The sequence below is a fragment of the Nelusetta ayraudi genome, unplaced genomic scaffold (assembly GCF_046127955.1).
Source record: "Nelusetta ayraudi isolate G7.1 ecotype Tasmania unplaced genomic scaffold, CSIRO-AGI_Nayr_v1 ptg000135l, whole genome shotgun sequence".
Taxonomy (NCBI): domain Eukaryota; kingdom Metazoa; phylum Chordata; class Actinopteri; order Tetraodontiformes; family Monacanthidae; genus Nelusetta; species Nelusetta ayraudi.
The window spans coordinates 16305778-16325490 of NW_027466185.1; the positions used below are offsets into that span (position 1 = coordinate 16305778).

A 19713-nucleotide genomic window follows, 5' to 3' on the forward strand; every position below is an offset into this window, starting at 1 on the left:
GGGGGAACCAAGCCAACAACATAACAATGCCACGTGATTCTGACCAATAGCAACAGGAGGAGGGCGGGGCGAGTGGCACGGACAGAGCTCCGATTGGCTCGTGGCGGCGCCCGAGCGTTTCGACCGATTTTGTCTCGAGGGGTTTGGATCCGCAAAGACAACAAAGATTAAAAAAAAAAAAAAAAAGAAGTCACAAAAGTTTGATTGCTGCCTCGGTCGCACGTGCGTTGCTTGCGCCTCCTCTCACCTCTGCGCGTCCCCACGGTCAGCGGGCGGACGCGTGCCCCTTTTTTCAACCACGCCCCCTCCCACACACACACACACACACACACACACACACACACACACACACACACACACACACACCTCCTCCGCCCCCTCTCTCTCCTTTTCTCTGTCGATCGCCCACTTAACACGCGCACAGATGCTCCCTCTCTTTCTCCGAGCGCGCGCGTGTGTGTGTGTGTGTGGCGTGAGTGAGGAAGTGCAGAGCGAGACAGAGAGAGGGGAGAGAGAGAGAGAGAGAGAGAGAGAGAGAGAGAGAGCGCTGGTTGAAGGTCTCTCCACCACTTGTTGTCCCTCTCAATGGGGCTTCAGCACTAAAAGGGGGTGAAAGAAGTTAAAACGAGTCCGTTTTAACCGCACGGACGCCCCCCCCCCCCACCTCCCTCCTCCATCCTCCACCCCACCCACCTAGACTCTGCTGTTCAACCTCTGGCGCATCAGCAGCTCGAGGTCCATCCACGCAGAGTCTCCGGGCGGGAGGCGCAGCTGCAGCTCGTGGCCAGAGGCGTTGCCTTTTCTTTTTCTTTTTTTTTTTTCTTTTCCTTTTTTTCCCCCTTCTTCTTCTTCTCCTTTTTTCTTTTTTTTTCGTCCGCAGCCTCGCTGAAGGTTCAGTCGAGTCGCCCTCGATCCGGTCGGCTGGCTTTCCCCGCAGAGGATACCGTCCCGGCAGAGAGTCACAGTGAGAGCCAGTGAGAGCCAGTGAGAGCAGGGTTGCAGCTCGCTGCAAGCGACACACTATGGATACTGCAGCCTGTCCCCACCGGAAGAAACGGAGGCCGTGGCGCCTGGATCTCTCGTCCCTGGCCCTCGTGACCGTCGTGCTCGTCGTGTGCCAGGCGGGTGCGGCTCGGGCAGGTAAGACGGCGGCTCCGACCTCCATGATGTCTCCCCTTCACACCGCGCACCTGTCGTCACTCTCCGCCGCTGCGCTGCGCTGCTGCGCGTCAATGAGTTTTTACGCACCGGTTGCGCTCCTGATTCTCAGTGTCATTTAGAAACATTCTGCTGATTTTATCCCGAATCTTCCTTTCTGTCCTGATGCCCCAAACAGACAGGACAGAGTCGGAGAAGGTTGTCAGGTTGTAATCGGATCAGAAAATGGAGGATAGTTGAGTCTGCAAGGAAAACGAAAAATACCAAGACACTATTGTCACTTGAAGGGAAGGATTCTGATGCTTTGTCACCTGCATTGAGCCCGCGAACAGGTGTCACACTGCATGTTGATGAACTTAGCACCTTTCTATGATATAGATCCATTTACAAAAAAAACATCTGTAGGGTCGTGTAACTTTGAGCCTCTTAATTATTATTTTTTTTTTTAACTTTTCACTTGTTACACCGATGCGTCTTTTAAAGTGCTGGGCGACACATAGTGGCATTTCTTTCTTTCTTTCTTTCTTTCTTTCTTTCTTTCTTTCTTTCTTTCTTTCTTTCTTTCGTGACTGAATGAGTTCTTGTGTTTTGCTTGATACAGTAAAAAAAACAAAAAAAAAAATGTTGGCCGCCCGAGTGCCGCTGTCGGCTTTGTAAGGTGGTGGGCTGCTGGCTATTTACCAGTTCAACCTGTGCACCAGCGCATCCATCCCTCCTGAAGGGAGGCGTTCCGCATGACGGCAAAAAAAAAAAAATGCGCAGAACAACCAGATGCTTTGGCGCAAACTGTCGCTGGTCGTGGTGTCAGAATTAGCACCGAGGAGGAGCAGGAAGAGGGTTGAGATGAGCTCAGATCATTCCGAGCTTTAACGACAATAACCATTATCTCACTGAACGCACGACCCCTCCATCTCCCAGCGGATTGGCTACTAAAAGTTCTGCAGTTCCTCCACTGACCGCTGGGTGAATTCCGCTACAGCAGAGACAGACAAGCCTTTTGATTGTCTTCTGCGCCGAATCAAGCACAACTTGTCACCAAACTGCAAACCAGCCAGTCAACCAGTGCGTCTCTTAAAACCACACACTGACTTCATGCAGACAGTGAACACAAAATCCACACAAAATCCAAACCATCTTGCGCGAAAAGGCTTTGTCCGCTTAAATCGTCCCAGTTTGCGGACGTCATGAATGCGCCTTTTCTTCGGACACCCCCCACCAGTCGCGCATTCTTTGGCCCCGTTTCCAATTTCAGATTGCGGGTGCAGATTGCACCTTCCCCGCGGTCTCCCCGTGTGTATTTTGGAGGCGGAAGCCGCGGACATTTTTTTTTGCCCCCTTCCAACCCTTTTATGAATAGCTTATTATGCGGCGAAGCGCCACTGAAAGCGGCCAGTGTCCCCGCGTCTATGTGCGCTTTGTACAGTTGTGTTTGTGTATATGCGTCTGCGAGCTATGGATGTTTCCCCCCTGGCCCCGGCCTGGGTGTGGGAGCCGCCGTGCACCTGAATGTTGCCTCTGTGCGATTCTCATCTCCAGCGAGGTGTCGGGATCGAAGAATGTGCAACGATATTGCGGGAATTCCGCAGTGCTACCTGCGCCTCGACGGAGCCTGTGTGTGCGTTCCGATCTAATTTGCGCGCAATTTGGATCAAATAGTCCAGATGTTGGTTTAAACTGTAAGAGTGTCTCCACCCAGGGAGGGAAACGTCAATTATGTTTCGTTAAAAAAAAAAAAAGTAGGCTTGTCCCAACCTCACTTTCTACCCAGGCACAATAAAGACTAAGAAGAAGGAGAAAAAAGTTAGGTAGGGGAGGGGTTGGGGCGGCAGTGCTGGGCCTAAACAGGCATGAAAGCAGAGTTTTGTTCAAAGGAGGAGAAAATCAGAGGGCAATATTTTCTTGACACGGATGTTCCTCAGCCTCATTTCAAAGCTGGGAGCTCCTCAAAGGGCAGTCTGTCTCTGCCTTGGCCATACACAACCTAATCCCCCCCCCACCACCACCACCACCACCACTCACTCTCTCTCTCTCTCTCTCTCTCTCTCTCTCTCTCTCTCTCTCTCTCTCTCTCTCTCTCTCCTCTCAGTTAGTGAATAAGCTCCTATGAGGTGGCAGAGAAGCTCTCTGGGTTCTTCCTCTGCGCTGCCGACCCTCTGCAGCTCACACGGGACTTTGTTCCTTCTGTTGTTTCTTCCCCACTTATGCCCACAAATTCCAATTACTCTACTAATGTTTCACATCATTTAGCCTGTAATTCATTAAGCGTTTACTTAACGCTAAATACTGATGAACTTGTTCATTGATCTTAATCACATTCCTTTGTGATACTTGTGGAAAAGCACCAGGGTATTTCCATGGCTACCTAGACACATTAGCCTGTGAGAAGGCAAATCAGTTTGCCTCTTCCTCCAATGGGTTTTGCCCCCTACAGGCCACCGTTGTAAATGGTAATTTATCAATGACTTGCCTTGCTAGATCCAGGTTAGATATATCAATGGAATAAATGACTTGCACTGTGGCATCTTGTTGACAAGACTGCTGACTTTGATCGCCACTGACTAAATCTTCAACATCAGTTTACACAAGTCAAATGTTGGCACTGGATTAAAACTCCAGAAGCTGCATGTGACACTGTCATAGCTGCAGATACTGGGACTGCTTAGGCCTCAGTGCACTGCTGAATTTAGATTAACAAACTAAAAAAAGGTTTTAGCATCCTTTCATTTCTCAATAGCTGTAATCTTTTTATGTTCTTCGTACTCATCATAGTCAGTCACTCAGTTCATCTTTGCTGTTCCTTTGACCTCAGCCATATACTGGAGTGCAAACACGTTTTAAAGCGAGAGCTTTGTCCGTTTTTCCCGAATTACAACGTTAACTTTTCAGACCACATGATCACTGCAGACAAATATATACAGCTGAGGAGCCTTCATACTTTTCCGTTTCACTCGTGATGACTGTGGGGTTTGTGCGTGCAGATAGGTAGACATCATACCTCCAAGTCATATACCTCCAAGTGGAAGAAGCTTTTGCCCCAAAGTGTGCCAACTTCATAATGACAGAGCGTGCGATGCTATTCCGGGTCACTGTTATTTTGCTGATTCTAGGAAGTCCGTAGAGCAGGGCGTGGAGGGCAGCTGTATGTCTTTTACACGGAATGTTAATGTACATCTTGTTTTAGGCTTCGCCGCTGTCCTGGATTGGAGGGAGCACTTGCACTGTACAGTCTGCGGCAGACAGCCAGTCATCATGCAAAGGACACAGACGAAACAGTGGCTGACAAAGTGCATTAATCAGGCGAAAGTTAAACAGACGGAGAAACAGATCCAAGTCTTTGCTCCCCAGAACACTTATCTACCATCTTCCAATTGTGGATTTTACAGCTTAATTGCTGTTATAGAAATTCCTTGACTCTTTTTTTTTTTTTTACAAGGGGCTTTCCACACTGGAAATGTGTCTGAAAACAGTTATAATTATGACGCAACAGGAGCCCCCAGCAGTTTTTTATAATGAGTCTGACGTCTCATCTGGCGAGACACAGACGATAATGTAGGTGTGCTGTAATATATCAGTGGCTCTAAATATAGATTTAATCAACTGTCACGACTGGATTTTGTGAAATGGAGACACGGTGCACATATACATATTCCTACACATATGCATGTACATATATCTGTGCATGTATATACAACAGCATCAGAGAGTAGAAATCAGTACATACAACCTAATCAAGCCAAAGGAATTTCTTTACATTTTAAGAGACATAAAGCAATGAGCTGAATTGTATATTTGCAGGTACATATTGAAACATATACATACATCTATATTTATCAATGGTGAATTTTAGTTTCTGTACAAAAGGAGTTCAGCTGAAACTAAGGAAAAGTTTTCAGGTGACAGGTGCAAAGCAGAAAGGAGCTTACAGGCTTTGCCACAGTGCGACTATAGGTCAGAGGGTCTAGATAGAAGTTGGTCCCTGCAGTGGCTGCTGGCTGCTGGCTGCTGCCTGCTGGCTGTGTCCTGGTCCTGCGGTCTCCCTCCCTGGCCTGGCCGTGTCAGCCTCCACCCTCGGCTCCTCTCTGAGACTGTGGCTGCAGCAGAACCCCTCACCGAAACCGCACCAAACTCCAGCGCAGGACACGTTGGCACCCACCACATGATGGCTCACAGGGGGCAGCAGAGGACGTGTGAGGGAGGGGCAGCAGAAACCACAGTTGCTGAACTCTGGCGCTGGCCTTCAGGGTTCCAGCCGCTCCTGCCAGATGCAGGTGTGAAATAAGAGCATTTGTACTGTAGCTAGAGGGCTTGCAGCTTCTGGCTGTGTGTAAACTGCAATATATATCTGCTGTTTCCAAAAGCGATCAAAGTCCAGATTGTATATTACATTTTGCTAGGCACTGTTTCTAATGGGCTAGAATCAGGTTTTACTTGATACTCAATGTTAATTTCATTTACATTTCTGGCTCTTGGCTCATGTCATCACAGCCCACACAGTGACACTGAATCACTGTTACTGCCACGTGATAATAGTGGTGTGGATTTATGATTATAATCAATTCCCAGTAGATTTGTAGCAGTGATGGTAAACTACACAGTACACAGTACAGTATCCTTGTATCCTTGGGCAGCGACAGGAGGCAGTGGATTCCGTGGGGTTCCAACTGTTTCTGCTCATGGATTTTTTTTTTCTGTCTGTATAGACGAGGCATTATAAATAAATCATAACTATAGGGCAGCATGTAGAAAATTACAACCTCAGAGCGCCTCATGGGCCTCGCAACTGTGGTCAGCGGAGTCCAGACTCGCACATCTGCCGATTTAGAAACAACTGGAGTATCAATTTAGAGCCGCTTTCGTACTCGGGCTTGTGTGTTTGTCACTCGGCGCCCAGCAGAGCCGAGACGAGTCTGCTAAAGAGAGAAGGTAGCAGGGCATCGGTGTAGACATGCATTTGCGGTCAATATTTTACACCCCCCTTGTTCTGTGTGTGTGTCGCACAATGATGTTGTTGTGTAAAGGTGAGAGGTGAGGGTCAGCGTGTCAGCTTGAGTGTGCGTCTGGTATTTGGCACAGCTCTATCAAAAAATGAAGGTGCATGCAGGCCCGCGCACGCATGCACACACGCACACACTTACACATACGCATGCATACACACCAGTTTTTGTCCACACATATACACACCATGAGAACTGAGAGCATATTTCTGCAGAATGTACCTGCTTCCTGTGTAGTGTGTGTGTGTGTGTGTGTGTGTGTGTGTGTGTGTGTGTGAGAGAGAGAGAGAGAGAGGGCGAGAGAGAGAGAGAGAGAGAACACCTGCTGCTGGTTGTAGTGTCACGTGGTCGGAGCCTTTTGAACAGACTTTGGTCTGTGTATGGTGGCGGCTGAAGTCCCTTTAATCACCTTTTGCTCCATCTAGTGGTATTTTTAGAGAATTACTATTGGCCCGTTGTGACGTAGTATTTTCTTCATAGTTTAATGACTTTTTTTCAAAAAAAAAAAGGTGATTTACAGATCATTTATGACATGACGATGTATGATACATTGTGTAGGTATTTCACACTTGTAAGCATGACTTATACTCCAAAGCTCAAATATTTTTTAAAGAGTATCGCCTCAGTACTTTGTGTGAACTGTTTTTCCAGACTGTCTCAGAATTTAATATGCTTAAACAAATTAAGTTTGACAGACACATTAAATTCAACTGTCAGACACCCCAAACAATAAAGATGATACATATAATTTTCATCTTGCTCACGTTTGATGTAAAGAACTAAATGTTATGTGGCGCCAAAGCCGCTATTTGCAAGTATAAACAGTGCAGTTAGTAACAGTTGCATTGCAGTAATGTTTGGCTTTACCAATATTTAATTTAAGCGACCATTTCTGGAATTCTTTGGAAAAACTAACAAGATTGCAAACCAAGGGGTCATTGATTGAAATGGTAATTAAATGGTAATTAAATTAATCTATCATTTTATCTGAGGTGAAATCCTGAAGTCAGGTTTACCCCAATGTTTATACACGTGTTAAATTACATAAAATATCTTCTTTTTTTTTTTAATAATGAATGACTTGAAAATGTCCATTTCCAACTCAGGCGGAGCCGCCATCAGTCGTGTTGACTGCACAGGAAACTGTCACAGCACTGGGTGGGACAACGCCCACGTGCACAGCCAGCGCTGCTTCCTGTCTAAATGACAGCGGCCTAATTGACCCAAATTTAGATCAAAGAGCTTTTGCGCCATCTGTGAGCGCTGCGAAGAAAAACTATCATGGTGAGGGAGAAGAAGGAGAGCAAAGACAGAAAGAGAGAGAGGGAGAGAGAGAGAGAGAGAGAGAGAGAGAGAGAGAGAGAGAGAGAGAACACCTGCACATCTGTTTCTCTACTTGGTCTACTTCCACATTCACCACATCGGAGCAGATTTTCTCCTGATGCCCACTGCAGTCACTCCCCTCCTGGCCTCGCCGCCGCCAGCGTGACTGCCTGCCTCTCTGCCACCAAGTGTTATTTTTTTCGGGGGTGTTTGTTGTTTTTGCTGCCGATTGTGGTCCTCCAGGCAGGAAGGGTCCTGGCTGCAGATGTGAGCCGGGCAGGCTGGGCAGCTGGGCGGCTGGGCTGGAGGCGAACAGAGTGGCACATTGTGAGCAGTCCTCTCTCTCTCTCTCTCCCTCTCTCTCCCTCTCTCTCTCTCCCTCTCTCTCTCTCTCTCTCTCTGTCTCTGAGGGGGGCCTCTGACTGCAACCTGAGCCTCTTTCCTTTCCCACCTCCCCTGTTTGTCTCATTCCTTTGGAGGAAAAATGCCATTGACCCGTGTGGTTGCAAAGAGTTTGCATACTTGTGATTTACTGCTCAGCAAAGCTGATGGTGTCAGTTTGGTGAAATCTCTGCCAACGTCCGAGTACGACTTCCTGTTGCTGCTCTCTCCTTCTCGGTCATCTGTAGAGCATTTGTCTACAATCAAGTGGTTGTGTTGGGGGAAGGTGCTTTGGAACTTTCATATTTCAAATATTCTGTGATTTGTTGTATCGTAACACAGCTTCTACAGTCGTGTTCTAGACTAGAGCGTCAATAAGCATTTGATTTGGATTTGGTTTGGTTTTTGATGTATTCAACTGCCTCAGCAGCAACGAGACATAGATGACGCGGCAAACAGTAACCACGGCGATGATGTTTCCATTATGGTCGGCACTGGGTCTCACCTTTACTCACCAGGACTGATACATTATTGCGGAATGCATGCGTCACTACGTTCTGTTGTACCTCCTTGTTGATGAGCTCCTTCACTTTATTCAACATTCACTGAAATAACAACAAAGACTGTCATCAACTATTGATATGCAGGCGGCTGAGTGCAGATTCTCCTGTGAAGTCCTGGTTCAATGGGTGGATGGGTTATAAGAAATGGATACTGAATTGGCAATATGGAGGGGTGGCAAATTTTCTTCCAGTGGCCACATGAGGTACTGCAGCAAAAGAAAAACATGCAGCCCAAAAAGCATTTTTCCCATGGGCCACAATGCAAAATGAGACAACTGTAAAACAGTTGACAGGGCGACTGCATAATGAATGTTTCTATTGTCGATTTTTAAGTCATGGACTTTCAAACTTTCAAAAAATTGTGTAGGCCAGCAAATCGCCAGAAAAAAGTTATGCATGGTGTCACAGCTCCATTGAAATTGCCTTCCCCACATGCAGCCTCCCCAGGTTAGAAGCAGGTGCCTCTTCACTGTGGCCTGTGTTGTACTTGCTGCCTCCTTTGACTTGCAGACGGTTTCTCCTGCCGTTTGCCTTTTTTTCTCAAGGAAACAGGAATTTGTTAATGTGGCTTGGAATCACAAATGAAAACAAGCAAGTGGCTTTTTATGTTGCGTCGCAGGAAGGCCCAGGAAGGCTGTCTTTTCCATCAGCGCAACAATTTACACTCAGGGCTTTGCATGGCTGCCACCGAGAGTTTATTATTAGAAATACCACAGCCGGGATCGCCGTAAACGGCCTTAAGTGGCTGTTAACAGCCACGTTGGCTCTCCCTGCTGCCCCTCAAGTACAGCGAGTCCGGCCAAAACTGAGGGAAGGCAGCTTGATTTTGGAAAAATGTTATTGACACCTTAACAACTGTTTTTTTTCCCCGGGTGAAAACCTTTTTTCAAGATGAAAAACACTGTATTTTGTCTGTCTGATGGCTACCGTTCAAATCACAGTCTTTTTTTACTCCTAAGAAAAATACTGGATGCACTGCGATTGGTTCCCCCCCATGGCAATGGAGAAAGCTGCCCCAACCAAGGTCATCAGGGTGCTCAGACTGTCTCAGGTCGACCCTGTAGTTCAGCATCGACCTGACTGTATTGGGGTTTGACCAGAAACACACCGAATAAGCTGTTTTCTGCTGTCTGATCAGCAAGCCACTCACTCTAACCACTGCATTTGCTAACTCGTACGGCAGCAAGACGGCACAAGTCAACTAATGGTAGTGATTACGCATCCAGCAGTTGTTTTTTTGTACTTTGAAGGATTAAAGTCACAACCTGCAGTGATCACACCATTTCATCTAAGATGTTTGTTTGCCAAACTGAAAGTTTTTCTGGAAAGTCTCCACAATGAACACGGACCTGCAACAGATGCTAATTTACCGTGGGTGTGTTTCACTGTGAGTGCTTGTGTGAACTGTTTTTCGCTATAATAATTTAATGAACAGATATTAGATAACTGTTGTCCCTGGAAGGTTTTTAACGGTGCTCCACAGCACTCGCATTTCAGAAGCTGTGCCCACCTTTGTATGACCATTGTTTAAGACAAGGGCACCATCAGTTGTCTGCTACCTGGATTTATGGGTTAAAATATCAACTTCTGATGGCATTATGTCCTTTGGTGTCTTATGTGATCTTCCCCTCTTGAACCATTAGCTGGACAAAAAGAGGTGAAAGGTTAAAGGTCATCAGTTGGTCATTTGATTTTACGAGAAAGCAGAGGTTCCCAAAGTATTCACATTCCTTACTGAAGTGAAAGTATGGGAAGGAAAAAACTATTCTGGTAAAAGTGGAAGTACTGGCTCAACGCCTTTACTTAAGTAAAAGTAAGAAAGTACAGGTTCTGAAATACACTTCATTGAAAAAAGGACATATATTTTTGCCATTAATGAAACAGTATTCGTTGATAATTTGCAAAAATGAAAAACCTGTGACAGTTAATCTGGACTGAATTGACCAATGACCCCTAAACAAAGATACCCTTAAATCATCTCCCTCTAAAACAAGATCTACTTTTATATTTACAGTAACTGCTCAACAGCAGAGTTCAAATTGCTCCACTTCAAGCAACAATAACAAATTACAAAAACACTTTTAAACACAAAAGTAACACACATGTTTTTCTAATGTAAGGAGTAGGAAGTACAGACATTTGTGTTCAAATATGACGTGTAAATTAAATAGCTTTTAGAAACAGACATACTGAAGTGCAATACAGATTCCTGAAAAATCTACATCTATGTCATGTGTTTGCTCTTGTGTGTTTCCTCCTCAGACCCAGTGGACGTGCTGCGGGCTCTGCAGGTTCCGTCTCTCCCAGAGGGCGTGAAGAAAGTCCCTGGCTTCTGTGCATCTCGCCGCTCCAGCAGCCCCGACCATGCTTACCGCATCACCAAGAAGGCCCAGATCTCTGCTCCCACCAAGCAGCTCTTCTCAGGTAGCTTTCAACCAGTCCAGTGGACAGTCAAAGCATAGTTCTGATGATCAAACTGAGGTGTTTGTGCGCTTTGTAACATCTCAAAAGACCAATTTTCCAGATCTGCTCCTTTGAGTGCACACCTTTTGAAAGTGCTGCGGGAAATAAAGAGTGTACTTGTGATTATTTGTGGGGAGATCATAGTATTTTACATTTGAAAGGTGATTTTTTTTTTTTGGTTTTGTTACATAACTCATTCATTCATTCATCTTCCATACCTGCTTACTCCTGAGCTCAGGGTCACGGGGGTCTGCTGGAGCCTCTCCCAGCTGTCATAGGGCAAAGGCAGGGGGACACCCTGGACAAGTCGCCAGTTCATCACAGGGCCACATAGAAACAAACAACCATTCACACTCACATGCACACCTATGGACAATTTAGAGTCTTCAATTGACCTCACATGCATGTTTTTGGACTGTGGGAGGAAGCCGGAGAACCCGCAGAGAACCCACGCAGACACAGGGAGAACATGCAAACTCCACACAATCTTCTTGCTGTGAGGCGGCAGCGCTAACCACTGCGCCAATTAAATCAAAAGCAGCATACAATATTACACTGATTAGTCATTTGTTCATTTTGAACAAGTTTAGAAAATATATGAGAAAAATATATAAGAGATAAGTATATGGTACAATGTTAAGAAAGCAAATGTCAAAATTGCGTTAATATCTATCAGACAAAAAGCTGAACCTGTTTCACTGATACATTTACAGTGAAAAACAGGAAGTGAACCTAATATAATTAAGCGTTGCTGTGGTGTCCCTGTGACCTCACAATTGTTTCTACATTAAATATGCACGTCTACATTTCAATTTAACATTTCACTTATTTCCAAATGACAGCAACCTGCAGCAAATATATATATATATATATACATATGTGTGTGTGTTTTTATATGTTTGTCACTGAAATAAATCCAAAACTGCAGTGTGTGGAGTTGAGCTTGGCTACGGCACCCTGGGCGACATTGCTCAAGGGTGTAATTATGTGTTACACCACATGAGCTGCGTAAATTGTGTGGGAGAGGTATAACAAATAAAGTTTATTGCAGTGTCTCACACCCTGGAGAGAGGAGGTAAAAGAGAAAGTAGCACTTGCAAGGCAGTAAAAGAAATATGCAAAGTCAAAGCTTTTTTCAGCTTGTTTTTTTTGTCTCCAATCTGTTATCCAGCTTTGCCAACTAACCTCACCATTTTTACATTTTACCATCCCAGAATCTTTTCCAGTGGAATTTTGATATTTTTCATCCTTTCCCATCCCGCAAAACTTGACCTTTGCGACTTGAGACGTGACTTTTTCAGTGGATTGGATTGTCACCTCTACGGTGTGTAATTTTGATGTTTTTCCACCTTCTCCGATCAATAGGTCGATTCCCAGAGAACTTCTCCGTGATGGCTCTGGTTAAGGCCCACGCTGGTCTTCAGGCTTTCCTTCTGTCCATCTACAGTGAGCAGGGCATTCAGCAGCTGGGTATCGAAATGGGACGCTCTCCCGTTTTCCTGTACGAGGACCAGAACGGCAAGCCTGCCCCTGAGGACTACCCGCTGTTCAGAGGCATCAACCTGGCTGATGGCAAGTCAGTAACCCGCAACAACCAGTTTGTGACTGGTTGAGGTGACATGATTGGGTTGATGTGGTTGTGAGGGGCAGCATTATGCGTGCGTTTGGTATTTTGATGCCTGACTTGTGCTAAATTATTGGCTGGAGCGTGTGTGTTTTTTAAATGTGCTTTTGATTCCTCCAGGTGGCACCGCATCGCGTTCTCCGTTTCCAAGAAAAACGTGACGCTGTTGGTGGACTGCAAGAAGAAGATGACCCGTCCTCTCCCCCGCGGCAACAACGCAGAAGTGGACACCAATGGCATCACGGTGTTTGGAGCGCGTCTGCTCGATGAGGAGGTTTTCCAGGTGGGTGCTTTGGTGTGAAGGGTCCAAAGGTGTTATTGGGTTCATTGGCTTGCAATACTTCAGCTGCAAGGTCTGACTGGGCAAGTTTCATTTGCTTCAAAGCGAAATCACACTTTTATTTATTCAAGTGTCTTCTTCGAGAGACAAAAACAACAGTGTTCTGTTCTGTAATTGTTTTGTTCAACCTCACGAGGGCAGCACTTCCGCGCTGTTTGTGGTGAGTAGTCGCGCAGAGTTTGACGTCAGGTGGAAACGACAAGGTGAGAGCACCGGTGAATGGTAAAGCTGAGAAAAGTAGACAACGGTAAATGCTGCTTCACAAGCGGCGGGGAGCCGAATACTTTCTGGCTATCAGCGGGACAGTTTTCGGCTTTCCGCCTCTCTTGTGTTTGCCTCGTCTGCCCTAGCCTGAAGCTACTAGCCTTAGCTTCCCAGCAACCAACGTTTAACGGAGCTTTCGTCCCCCCGTAACTTGAGTAGAGCGGCCAAATTAAAGTTGCTCACTCAACGCAAACAGCGATTCAGTTTTGTGCTTCCGCATTGAGCGGCCCATAGAGCGTGCGCACGTCACACCACGCCTTTGTAACTCCCATGATACATCAGGAGAGCACGTATGACACCATGACATCACGCTGGGGCTAAATTCTTTTCTGACTGTTTTCTGCCATTCATATTTTTGTTGTGGAAATATTAAAAGATCAAGACTTAAAAATCTACAATAGAAAGGTTTAATATAAACCGCGTTTCAGGTCACAGTCGTTCTTTCAGCCATTTTACTGTCGTTTTTTGTATTGCGGTCTATGGAGAAATGCTTTTTGGGCCATATGGAGTTTGTTTGTTTGTTTGTTTGTTTGCTATAGTACCTCGAGTGGCCACTGGGGTTGGGGGGAATCGTTACACCACCATATTGTCAGTCTGGTGTCCAGTTTTTAATGGTCATCCATGGATCAAGTTTTTGAGAGGCTAATGTGGCTAAGAGTTTTTTGTGCTGCGGTTTGCTTTTTTGTATAAACTAGATAGTGACTGAAAACAATATTACTCGTAATTTATTAATTACAGTGACGATGATGAATATGAGCAACCAAAGCCCTCAACGTCTGCTAACTTTTGGTCTTGACGTTCCTCTGCACTGCCACAAGGAAGCCAACAGTGTTTTCTTTTTTCTTTTCTTTTTTTTTTAGAAAAGTATTTATTTCATTCAAAATGTTAGATCCATTAACATAGTAATGAAGCAACATTACTTTTACAATTTGGGTTCCAAGAAATCTCAAATGAAGGATGTTTAGACGTAAACCTCTGTAATTATACCATGCTTTCAGCAGCATCAAACTTAGTACTGGTGTAATGTTTTTCCATGGTTAGAGCTAGAGTGCTTGTTCATCTTTTTTAAAAAGGGAATATAGGCTATAAAATGAGACCATGTGTGTTCCACTTACAACTATGCTGTCACATCATTAAAAAAAAAAAAAAAAAAACACTAACAAGCTATACAAGCAGTTGTATTCTGTATGTATGTATTCTGTAGTTCAACCTTCTCTTTATCTTGCTCTCATTTTGTCCAATTGAGAATTAGCTCGTAAGCGACAATGGATGGCGGAAACATTTCATTTGTTTTAACCTGCTTTCACAGGGAGACATCCAGCAACTGCTGATTGCTGCCAACCCTCAGGCAGCCTATGATTTCTGTGAGCATTACAGCCCAGACTGTGACTCCCCACTGCCAAAGACCCAGTCTCAGGACCCCAACACCTACGTGAGTAACCACAATACAGTGCCACACATGAATATTAATGTCATCAACTGCAAATTGACATCTGAAAAAATACCTCACTGTTCTGCTAATAGTCTTGCAGGATGAGTTTGTAATGTTAAAATAATAATGAGAATAAGAATAACACAAAACAGAGGCATAATTTAAATAATGTCGAATATTTTTAAACATACTACTGGATCTTAAAATAGCATTGAAGCCACTGTTCTCGCAGTAAGAGATTTATTGCAAGGAAAATGTGTTGTAAACCAAATATTTAAAAAAAAATCACACTTTATTAGGAAATAAAAGGAACCTGAAATTTGAAGGACATCCCAATCAGACATCACAACATAGCATGACTTTTTGATTACATATAATTTTGACAAAGTTTAGTCTGATCATCTTCTGACATGGCATTGTCCCAGTGGCAAACACAGTAATGCTCATTTTTTTAAACATTTATTTATAAAACCGTAAATTAATATATACAGTATATATAAATATCAGTCTTTAGAGGGATATTGAAGTTGCTTTCATTGCCCTATTAAATGAGGGAAGTATTTAATGGATTTCCAATCAATTATTTTTTTTAAATGTTAAAAATATGTAGAGGTCATCGGGTTTAGTTTGGGTCCCCTGATATTATCATCAAAGTGCTGCTTTCTCCTTCTGTCTCTTTCATGCATTCTCCATCACCTGCAGTAGTCAGTATCCATCCACTTTCCTTCCACCTCCTCGGCCTGTGCCGCTGGCATCACTACACAAAGGACAAAATATTCTCGAGATATTCAGACGAAAACTTTACTTTTCACATTTCTATAAGCATTTGTTTCGAAAGCTGTGGATTAGTCCCTATTTTGTTTTTGCTCTCCGGCAATGGAACACAGAAAGGTAGGGGAAAGAGGAGGATACGAGTCAACTTCAGTGCCTCTCCATGGATAAAGGAGCGAGAAGCTAAAGACAGAACAAACAAAGGACATTCAATTCTAATTGGTGGTGTGGTTTCGCAAAAGACACATGAGGATTTGTCATGAAGATGGCTGAAGGTGAAGCCTCTTTGGTTACTGAGACTGGTTGTGCACATAACATAAAAATACGCTGCAAGCTCTGCTGATATTTGCGAGCGGACACATTCTGCAATGCATCCATCTAAATGTACATGATCTTTGGTTTTTAAGCCTGCTTGCTGATTCAGTACTGTACAAATGTTCTATGTCATAGTAGCTCCAAACCCTGTCGCCCATGTTGCTGTTGGCTGCTTCCTAAATGAATAAAAAAAATACCTTTGTTTTATTCATTTACCAAAGACTTTCTGCTCTTTTTTGACTCATCGCAGTAGTCTGTGTTTTGGGAATTTTTGTGCAACAAAATCTTTCGCACAGACAAACTGTGATGAGTGGATATATAACTTCTGTGCATTTCACAGTTACCTCTTTTGTAATGATATCCTCTCACTGTCTGTCACCTCTACATGTTTCTCCTTGCTGCTGCTGTTTCCTACATTCACCTGTTTTGTACTTTTCCACCCGTGTGGTGTTGGAAAAACGTGGCAAGCTACTCTCTCCCTTCTCTGTGCAATCTTCCTGCCACCTTGCACGCCCTTCCCTCTGTCCTTGCCATCTTGCAGTCTTTCAATCCTCCCACCCAGTACTTTGATGAGGCGCAGGATGACCATGAATACCCCTATTATTATGAGGAAACAATAGGCCTTCCCTCCTCCTCTCCATCCCTTTCTCCCCAAACACGGGGCCCCAATCAGCAGGTAAAGAGGGAGCAAGGACGGGAAGCATAAGCAGGGTTTTTTGGGAGAGAGGGAGAGTGAGAGCGAGCAAGAGGTATTAAATGAGCTTAGCTATTAAAACAAAGGAGTGTTTTGACATTTTAATAATGTATATTTATATATACATATTGTTTGGAAATATACAATTGTACTCATAGCTTTCCATATACCTCTCTAGTTTCTCATCTCTCTGTTCATCCATTGTTTTGAATGACATTTGTGCTTTGACGCACAAAGGCCTCTCTAAAAGCTCAAAGTAGCTCAGTTCATTTGTTGTTTTTTTTCCTTAATGCTGCACATTATTAACGTTTTGTCATGTGTCATATGTGTGTTTGTCTGGCCAAGTGGTGGCACTGGGGTGTCGTAGGTGCAGCTGTGCTAAGCACAGTTCTACTGGCTGAGTTAGCCACTCATTTTGCCGCAGAGCACTTTTTCCACACATCCTGTTACGCCCTAAACAAAACCAAAATGAGCAAAAAGCTTTTTAAGAGGGAGTGGGCCTCTCTCTTGGAGTTATGCTCACAAAACGTAAATGTTGCGTTGAGTTGTGCAGGTCATGCAGAAAAAGCAAACTCTTGAGCATATTTCTTAACCAGGTTATTCACTTTCTGCACTGATTTTACTTTTAGGTCCCAAGATTGTATATGATAAATTAGGGCTGAGTAACTCTTGGTGGTTTAACTGAGTCCAGCTGTCTGAAATAGTCTGTGTGAAGTTTTACTCCACTGTAATTTGCATGGACACAATAAATCAGGTTTGTCTCTTCCATTCACTTTCTGATTTCTCCGTAGTTTAATTTAATTTCTTTTGCATTAAATTAAGTTTTTGAAATAAAATTTTGCATGCCCATACTGTTTGTTTATTGCATGTGTTCTTGACTGTTGTGGAAGTTGCATGTGACTACTGTGAATCCACCTCTTTCCACGTGAGTTGTCCTGTTAACAGTGTAATGCTGCGGTATCAATGCACATGTTCTTTTCTTGGTATGTATTTAAGATGGTACATCTGACCTTTGTGTTCCATACATGTGTCTCATGTATGCCACAGTTGGTCCCTTTTTTTTTAGTGTAGTTGTGTGCTCTGTGTCACATTTGGAAAGTTTATATTCTTACTGATGTCGAGACTGTCTTCATACTTTGGAATTAGTTGTGTCCATTTGTTTTGCATGTGTTCCTGTCTATAGGTTTTGTTTTTATATGACTTACAAGCACGTACACGCTAGACAAATATCTATGCTCCAGTCTGTGCATGGCTTTATAACAGTAACATTTTACCTGCAGCTTTAGCTCAGAGCCTTTCTGTGGCATGTTTTGTCTGCCTGCATGCATGTGTGTTTTTGTTTATGTGTGTTTGTGTTAGTCTCTTTTGTGTGTGTTCAGCACCAGCTTTACCTGACCAGTCACACCCTCAGTGCCTCCGCCAAACCACAGGCTCTTGTTCATACCAGCTCAAAGATGCTGCTTTGTCACTTATAATTGGGAATGGCATTACTGGAGAGACCAGCCAAAAGTCAATGGATAAATAAATCAGTATAATTGTGGCTTTAGAAAGCATTGTTCTGGTGGTTCACTTTTGTTTTTTCCAATATGTATTAATCCTGTGCTGTATCCAGTAATGCCTGTGCAGTCTCAGTAAATCATCCAAGCCTTCGCCATCTTTATGTCATTGTTTCTTTAAAACATCAACTTTTGTCTTTCTCTCTCCTTCTATCCATCCCTTGTTTGTGCTTTCAACACCCCCCAACCCTTCTATTTTTTTGTCCCTCCACCTTCTGTCCCTGTCCTTGTCAATATGCACTTTCACATACAAACATCATCTTAATCAAACAAAAATTGTGGATATTAGAAGAAAGTGTCGAATGGAAAAGCAGCCCTCACTAAATCCACTCCTGTTAAAGCAAAACCCACTCCAGTTAAGTCAGCCAAGACTGGAGCATACAAACTTGTAGTCAAGCCTGCAATGCCTACCAAAACAGCAAAGGCCACCAAATCCTCCAAAGCAAAGCCTACTGCAGTAGAGATCCTGCTGTCCAAGATAAACCCCACAGCAGCAGCCAAAGTGAAAACAACCACCGTTGTGACTAAGAGTGGCAATGGCAAACCTGCTGCAGAAAAGAAAGAAAATGGCAATGGAAAATCAGCCGTTACTAAAACAAATGGAAAAGCTGCTGTCAAGCCAACAGTTCAGGCAAAAGTGAATGGTAATGGCAAAACTGTGGCTGTGGAGAAGAAAGTCAGTGGTAATGGAAATGGAAAATCTTCGGCAGAAAAGAGTTCCTCCGGAAATGGAAAACCCACTGCCGTGTCTAAGATTAATGGGAATGGCAATGATAAGGCTGCAGTAGTAAAGAAAGCCAATGGAAAAACGACGGTTGAGGTTAAAGAGATTACAGTCAAAGTTAACAGCAAATCTGAGACCAAAGTCAGTGGTGACTCCAAGACTAATGGAAATGGCAAAGCTGTTGGCAAAGATGCCTCAAATCAAGCAAAAGTTGAAACCACTACAAAGGGGAAGACTGAAAAAGTTGTAAAAGTAGAAAAGACTGTGGTCAGTGCTGTCAAATCCACTGCAAAGGCAAGCATTAGTAAGGCACCTAAGCCCACAAAAGCATCAAAACCTGAATCTACAACAATGGCAAAGGCTGGTGCCAGCAAAGCTTCAACAGGCAAAACTCAATTGAGGGCAGAAGTCAAAGAGGTCACCAAGGTTAAAACTGTGATCACCAAAGTTCCTTTGGTCAAATCAACAGTAAGCAAAGTAGGGAAGAATGTGGTCGAAAAGGTTTCCATACCAAGGAAAGTGGCTACGACATCAGTGCCTGTCCGGCCCACTCCACCCAGACCCACGAAATCCAAGATGGTGTTGGACATTAATATCAAATCCCAGCACAAACCTTTCCCACCATTTGGCAAGACTGCGCTGAGTGGAACGGCAGTGCCAGCGAAGAAAATTACCAACGGTTACCAACAGGTACAAAAAGAAGACCCATGTTTGGGTTTGGCTGGCCAAAGTGGTATGTCCCACCATTCCCACCTGGTTTCCAAGTCTTTCCACCACAAAGGGTTTGCAACAAAATTCAGATGTGTCTTTTTTTTTTTTTGGTTGAACGTCTGTCCATTATATTCAAGTAGATTGGCCTGATTTGATACTCTTAGGAAGAACAGTAAAGCTGATGCTTTCAATTGGCACTTGGGGTAGAAGTGCCCCTAGGCAAGCCACTATACACTGCAGTATGCCATTGAACTTTTGCTAGCCAGTGAGGAGTTAACTGAAAATGAACTACCAACCAAGAAAAGTATTTAGTTTTGTTTGATTTTTGTTTTTCTTTTCCTTCCTCTTTTCCTTTGCTTTTACCTTCCACTTTGGATTGGAGAAACGTCTACACTCATCT

At 44.0% G+C, this 19713-nt stretch overlaps 1 protein-coding gene across 6 annotated transcripts in view; it reads left to right on the top strand.

The window, feature by feature from the left end:
* Positions 1 to 661: 661 nt before the first annotated feature.
* col11a2 (collagen, type XI, alpha 2) overlaps positions 662 to 19713 on the top strand; it is a 43089-nt gene continuing 24037 nt past the window's right edge. For 3 of the 6 annotated variants that reach the window (XM_076011192.1, XM_076011193.1, XM_076011194.1), the window contains exons 1-6: positions 662 to 1140; positions 10682 to 10843; positions 12248 to 12458; positions 12627 to 12789; positions 14420 to 14542; positions 18168 to 19292. In XM_076011192.1, coding sequence (XP_075867307.1) covers positions 1023 to 1140; positions 10682 to 10843; positions 12248 to 12458; positions 12627 to 12789; positions 14420 to 14542; positions 18168 to 19292 — 1902 coding nt within the window. In that variant the 5' untranslated portion in view covers positions 662 to 1022. The remainder of the gene's footprint in view (positions 1141 to 10681; positions 10844 to 12247; positions 12459 to 12626; positions 12790 to 14419; positions 14543 to 18167; positions 19293 to 19713) is intronic. The other 3 variants (XM_076011197.1, XM_076011198.1, XM_076011196.1) reach the window with 2 other exon arrangements.